This window comes from Onychostruthus taczanowskii, unplaced genomic scaffold (genome assembly GCF_017590055.1).
Source record: "Onychostruthus taczanowskii isolate IOZ18803 unplaced genomic scaffold, ASM1759005v1 scaffold106, whole genome shotgun sequence".
Classification (NCBI taxonomy): domain Eukaryota; kingdom Metazoa; phylum Chordata; class Aves; order Passeriformes; family Passeridae; genus Onychostruthus; species Onychostruthus taczanowskii.
In genome coordinates this window covers 385,612-392,137 of record NW_024497186.1, presented here as the reverse complement: position 1 = coordinate 392,137, position 6,526 = coordinate 385,612, and the positions used below count along the sequence as shown (strand labels likewise).

The 6,526-nt window shown below is 65.2% G+C and overlaps 1 protein-coding gene across 1 annotated transcript; it reads left to right on the top strand.

The window, feature by feature from the left end:
• Nucleotides 1-1,021: 1,021 nt before the first annotated feature.
• RPS15 (ribosomal protein S15) lies at nt 1,022-4,331 on the top strand. The gene is made up of 4 exons (XM_041415634.1): nt 1,022-1,090; nt 1,393-1,478; nt 3,363-3,597; nt 4,170-4,331. Exons 1-4 carry the CDS (start codon nt 1,088-1,090, stop codon nt 4,281-4,283), a joined length of 438 nt encoding a protein of 145 aa, XP_041271568.1. The 5' UTR covers nt 1,022-1,087; the 3' UTR covers nt 4,284-4,331.
• The last annotated feature ends 2,195 nt before the right edge of the window (nt 4,332-6,526 follow it).

The following is a 6,526-nucleotide window of genomic DNA, read 5'->3' as shown; positions in this document are numbered from 1 at the left end:
CACCAGCCTGTCTCCATTTTTCTGGGTTTTTTTTGCTTTTGTGAGTGTGGGTTTTGTGGAGAAGTCCCTTGGCAGCCCTGGGAGCCCTCGGGGCAGCTTTGCTGGGCCTGTGTGGTGTCACCAGCTGTGCCCCTGGCCTGCAGGGTGGCACTGCCAGGAAGCCACTGTCCATGGGATCTGAGCTGGGGAGGGATCCTCCAGCCCGGCTCAGATCCAGCCCCTCGAAGAGCTTTGATAATGAATCGCTGTTAACGAGGTGGGGCTGGGATGTGGAGGTCACTGCATCGCTCCTGGCAGGACTTGCATCTGTTCAGAGGGACTTTGGTATTTTGTGTGGCTCTGGTTCTGCTCACTGTGAATCCTCCAGGCCCCAATCCCCAGGCTCTGCTCCTTGCTCCGTTACATCCGTGAGCTCGAAATTCCTGCTGGAACAGGAGCTGCTCCAGGGCTGTCCGTGCAGGTGTCACTTCTGAGACCAACTGGACTCCCCCAGGAGCTGAAACCACGGAAATGGCACGGCACCACCCTGGAGCCTGCAATGGAGAGCACCCAACACCTGGGATGAAAGCCTTTGTCTTTGGCCCCAGTCTGTGCAGAACCAGCCCCTCCAGGCCGGAGCCTCCTGATCCAGACCGGATCAGCCTGTGCCAGCCAGCCCCCGGCGTGTCCCCGCCTCACCCCGCAGCTGCTGGCTGCCGTGGGACGGTGAAGCTCCAGGGGTGGACACAGGTGGCTTCCAAAGAGGCGCGGGATGCTCAGAGCTGCCGGGAGTGGCTGCGAGGCCCACGCTGTCCCTTGGCGCTGCCATCCAGGTGACTGTGACCTGTCACTGCTGGGTTCCAGCTTAGGCCAGCGGGAAGGAGCGGTTTCATTGGAAGCCGAGATTTCCCTGGATCACCAGGGGCAGGTTCGGGGGGAAGAGGAGGCTCCGTCCCTCGCAGCTGTCCCGGGGCTGCGGCCCCTTTAAGGGCAGTGAGGGCGGAAGCGCTGCCCGGCCGCGGCTTCTCCGCCCGTTCCGCCCGCGCCGCTCTCGCGAGATCTGCCGCTTCCGGCGCGAGCGCGGCCTTTCCGAGCAGCCCCGGCCAAGATGGTGGGTGCGGGGGAGGCCCCGCCGGCGCCATCGGGCCCCATCCGCCGCCATCCGCGCTTCACCCGCCCCGGCAGCGCCGCTCGGGCCTCGGGGCTTCCCTGGGGGATGGGGAATGGGCCTCACCGGGGCGCTGCGGGGGCCGGCCGGGGCCCAGGGGAGGGAGCGGCCTGGGCGCCCCCCTGAGCTCGGTGGGGCCGCGGCCTTCCCGTGTGCGGGGCGGGGAGCGCGGGGCCGGGCGGCCTTGAATCCCCTGGTTCTTCTGCCGGGCCCTGCCCTGACCCGACCTTGGTGTCCCGCTGCAGGCGGAGGTGGAGCAGAAGAAGAAGCGAACCTTCCGCAAGTTCACCTACCGCGGGGTGGACCTGGACCAGCTGCTCGACATGTCCTAGTAAGGGCTGCGGAGCCCCCGGGCTGGGGTTTGGGCGTGGGGGGAGCCGCTTCTGCCCCATACTCCGGCTGTGTTCAAATCCCGGCAGTAACGGGGCTTTGGGTGTTCCACAGCTGCTTTTTGGGCTGTTTAAAGTCCCTCAGTGGGTGACACCGTCAGTGTGGGGTCCCGGCGGCCTGCTCCCGGCTCAGTTCGGGTGATGCTGGGGGTGTGGGGTCCCCGAATCTCCTCGAGGCCGTGCTCCGGGCTCTCTTGGGGTAACACTGTTACTTTGGGGTCCCTGGGGATCTCCCTGGTGTCTACCCCATCTCAGTCTGGCTGACACAGACTTTGGGGTCTCCGCGGGGCTGTACCCCGGCTCACCTTGACCCTTGGGGGGTTTCTCCAGGACGTACCCCAGGCTCAGTTCGGGGTCCCTGGGGGTTGTTCCTGGGCTGTTCCCCAGGTTAATTTCGGGGTCCCTGGGAGTTGTTCCTGGGCTGTTCCCCGGGGTCAGTTGGGGTCCCTGGGGGTGTCTGTGGGCTGTTCCCCAAGTTCATTTCGGGGTCCCTGGCCGTCTCCTGGGGCTGTACCCCACACTCCGTCTGGGTGATTCTGTGGCTGTGGGGTCTCTGAGCTCTCCCCAGGCTGGATTGGGGTGTCCCTGGGCTGTTCCCCAGGCTGGGTTTGGGGACCCTGGGCTGGGGTTGGGGTCCTGGGGCTGTTCCTAGTCTGGGTTTGGGGTCCCTGGCCTGTTGCCCTGGCTGGGTTTGGTGTGTCCCTGGGCTGCTCCTCAGGCTGAGTTAGGGGTCCCTGGGCTGCTCCCCAAGCTGGGTTTGGGGTCCCTGGGCTGTTCCGCAGGCTGGGTTTGGAGTCCCTGGGCTGTTCCCCAGGATCACTTTGGGGTCCCTTGGCTGTTCCCCAGGCTGGGTTTGGGGTCCTGAGGCTGTCCCCAGGCTGGGTCAGGGGTCCCTGGGCTGTCCCCAGGCTGGTTTTGGGGTCCTGGGGCTGTGTTTGGGGTCCCGGGGCTGTCCCCAGGCTGTGTTTGGGGTCCCTGGGCTGTCCCCAGGCTGGGTCAGGGGTCCCTGGGCTGTTTGGGGTCCCGGGGTTGTCCCCAGCCTGTGTTTGGGGTCCCAGGGCTGTCCCCAGGTTGTGTTTGGGGTCCTGGGGCTGTTCCCAGGCTGGGTCAGGGGTCTCTGGGCTGTCCCCAGGCTGTGTTTGGCTGGGTTAGGGGTCCCCAGGCTGTGTTTGGGGTCCCGGGGCCGTCCCCAGGCTGGGTCAGGGGTCCCGGGGCTGTCCCCAGGCTGTGTTTGGGGTCCCCAGGCTGGGTTAGGGTTCCCTGGGCTGTTTGGGGTCCCGGGGCTGTCCCCAGGCTGTGTTTGGGGTCCCCAGGCTGGGTTTGGGTCCCCTGGGCTGTTTGGGGTCCCGGGGCTGTCCCCAGGCTGTGTTTGGGGTCCCTGGGCTGTCCCCAGGCTGGGTCAGGGGTCCCTGGGCTGTTTGGGGTCCCGGGGTTGTCCCCAGCCTGTGTTTGGGGTCCCGGGGCTGTCCCCAGGCTGGGTTAGGGGTCCCCAGGCTGGGTTAGGGGTCCCCAGGCTGTGTTTGGGGTCCCGGGGCCGTCCCCAGGCTGGGTCAGGGGTCCCGGGGCTGTCCCCAGGCTGTGTTTGGGGTCCCGGGGCTGTTCCCAGGCTGGGTTTGGGGTCCCCAGGCTGGGTTTGGGGTCCCGGGGCTGTTTGGGGTCCCGGGGCTGTCCCCAGGCTGTGTTTGGGGTCCCGGGGCTGTCCCCAGGCTGTGTTGGGGGTCCCGGGGCTGTTCCCAGGCTGGGTTTGGGGTCCCCAGGCTGGGTTTGGGTCCCCGGGCTGTTTGGGGTCCCGGGGCTGTCCCTGAGCCGCCCCTGTCCCGCTGCAGCGAGCAGCTGATGCAGCTGTACAGCGCGCGGCAGCGGCGGCGCCTGAACCGGGGCCTGCGGCGCAAGCAGCACTCGCTGCTCAAGCGCCTGCGCAAGGCCAAGAAGGAGGCGCCGCCCATGGAGAAGCCCGAGGTGGTGAAGACCCACCTGAGGGATATGATCATCCTGCCCGAGATGGTGGGCAGCATGGTGGGCGTCTACAACGGCAAGACCTTCAACCAGGTGGAGATCAAGGTGAGCTGGGCCTGGCAGGCGGCTCTCGCACTGGGATCAGCAGCCAGAGCGTTCACTTGAAACTCTTTGTAAATCCTGCTCGTTCCCTGTGTCTGGGGGGCCCAGGCTCCTTCTCGGAGCAGGGCTGGCTCAGGGGACACCTGGAGGTGTCATCCCAGAGGGGTCTCAGTGTGGCTCTGAAGCACTGAAGTAGCTGTGGAGTGATCCATGTGCTCAGGCCTGGCTGCCAGCACTGTTTCGGGATGAAACAGATCCCTGAGCTTTCCCAGGAGTGGAATTACCTGGGGGGTGCCATCACTTGATGCCACCAGTGGGATTAAATGCCATTTCTTGCTCCTACCTGGCGATCAGTCCCACCTGGAAGGGCACAAATGGCCCTGTGGCTCCCGTGTCTCCTCTCCCAGGAGGGGCAGAGCTGGGGCAGCCCCTCTGGCTCCATCAGGGCACCAGGGGAGGAGCCCAGCTGGAATAACCGGCTGTGCCAGGCTCCTGGCAGCCCTGGGATGGGGATGGGAGGGGGATGTCCCCGTGCCCCCTGGCTCTGTCCCCAGCACGGATCTCTCCGCTTGCAGCCCGAGATGATCGGCCACTACCTGGGCGAGTTCTCCATCACGTACAAGCCAGTGAAGCACGGCAGGCCTGGCATCGGTGCCACCCATTCCTCCCGCTTCATCCCGCTCAAGTAACTCCGGGAGGGAGCCTCCTGCAGTGTAAATAAAGAATTTCCACCTGGATCCCGTCTCGTGCCTCTCCATTCCCTGGGCTGGGGTGTGCTGAACTCCACTCCACCGTCATTGGATGTTTCCCTGAGTATTGCCAGGTTTTTTGGCACTGCTTTCTGTCAGCACCTGCAGCAAACAAATCATCTTCATGTGGGTTTAGTGAATGAATTAAATTCCTTGTTCTTCACTGGGAACATTCACTGGAATGGCACTTTAATATTTGCAGCATTTCCGTTTATTTGTTAATATAAATACTGGGAATGTGGAACTGGGGGAAGGCAGGGGGGGTTCCCAGGCTCAGAACCAGCCCGAGTCCCAGGAGAAGCTGCCACGGCCCATCACGGGATGTCAAAACCCCAAATTATTATTTTGTTCTTTGGGAACCCAAAGGCTTTTGGTGACAGGGATCGCAGAGTGGCATGGGGTGGGGGGTGAGCGGAGGGTTTGCAGCCCAGGCTGGGAGGGAGGGATGTGTTTAGGGGGATGCTCAGGGGTGATGACGATGGAGAGGAGGGGGAGATGAGGAGTTCATCCCGGGTGGATGATCTGGTTTGTCCCTGAACTGGGCCAAATGAACCCAATGCTGGCCACCAGCGCCAAGTCCCGCGGTGAAGCCATCGGTGGAGAGGGACATTTGTCCCCAGGGTGGTCCTGCCTTGTCCCTGCCGCTGGCTGGGGTCCCTTGGGGACTGCTCAGGGGTCCCTCGGGGCCAGGTCCAGCTCTTTAAGACTCACACCCTCCAAATCCCATTCCAGTGGCCAGTGGTGCCTGGGCCGTTTGTCCTTCAGGGAATGTCCCCAGGCTCCGGGTCCCTTTTTGTTCAAGCAATGTGACCTTGAGAGTCCTGCTCCCACCCTCGCTGGTGGCGGCGGGGACAAGAGGGCTGGGGTCACTGTCCTGCTGGGTCACTGTCCTGCTGTGGTCAGTCCTGGTGGGTCACTGTCCTGCTGTGGTCACTGTCCTACTGGGGTCACTGTCCTGCTGTGGTCACTGTCCTGCTGGGACACTGTCCTGCTGTGGTCACTGTCCTACTGGGGTCACTGTCCTGGTGGGTCACTGTCCTGCTGTGGTCACTGTCCTGGTCATTGTCCTGCTGGGTCACTGTCCTACTGGGGTCACTGTCCTACTGGGGTCACTGTCCTGCTGTGGTCACTGTCCTGGTGGGTCACTGTCCTGCTGTGGTCACTGTCCTGCTGGGTCACTGTCCTCCTGTGGTCACTGTCCTGCTGTGGTCACTGTCCTGCTCGGACACTGTCCTGCTGGGTCACTGTCTCGGTCAGTCACTGTCCTGCTATGGTCACTGTCCTGGTGGGTCACTGTCCTGCTGTGGTCACTGTCCTACTGGGGTCACTGTCCTGCTGGGTCACTGTCCTCCTGGGGTCACTGTCCTGCTGGGTCACTGTCCTCCTGGGGTCACTGTCCTGCTGGGTCACTGTCCCGGTCAGTCACTGTCCTGCTGGGTCTCTGTCCCTCTGGGGCCGTGTGGGGACTCAGCCCGGGGCGGGATGCCTGGAAGGCCAGGATGCCCCAGCTGCGAGGTGGGTGACAGTGACCTCGGTGGGTGACAGTGGCCTGAGCACATGGCAGAAGCCATGGTCACGGGAGGGATCGGCTGCAGAGGGGTCGTCGTGAGGGTCCCGCTCATCCCGGGGGGGACCCCGGGGCTCAGCCGCTGCTGCCGCACCTTGGGTGTGTCCCCAAGGACACGGGGGTGGCACCGGGCGGCTCGGGGGGGACAGATTCGGTGGGGAGGGCCGGTTCGGCCGGAGGAGGCAGGTTCGGTCGGAGGGACCGGTTCGGTTTGAGGGGGCAGGTTCGGTCTGGAAGGGCCGGTTCGGTCTGGAGGGACCGGTCCGGTCGGGAGCGGCAGGTGCGTTCGGGGACACGGGGACGGGGCAGATCCCGGCGTTTTTGCGGAGGCTGGAAAAGAGGCGGATGGAGGGGAACGGAGCCCTCCCGGGGGGTCCCGTCTCCCCCCGCCCGGCACAGTCCGGGGGGGCGCGGGGAGCCCCCGGTGCCGCCCTCTAACGGCGGCGGCGCCGCTGGAAAATCCCGACCGAGAGCGGGGGGGCGGGGGCGGGATGCGGCTGCTCGGGGCCGCGCCGGAGCCTCGCCCAGCTCCGCACCGCTCCGCACCGCCCCGCACGGCTCCGCACCGCCGGGGATGAGGTACGGCCGCACCTGCCCCCCGCGCCCCCCGAGCCCC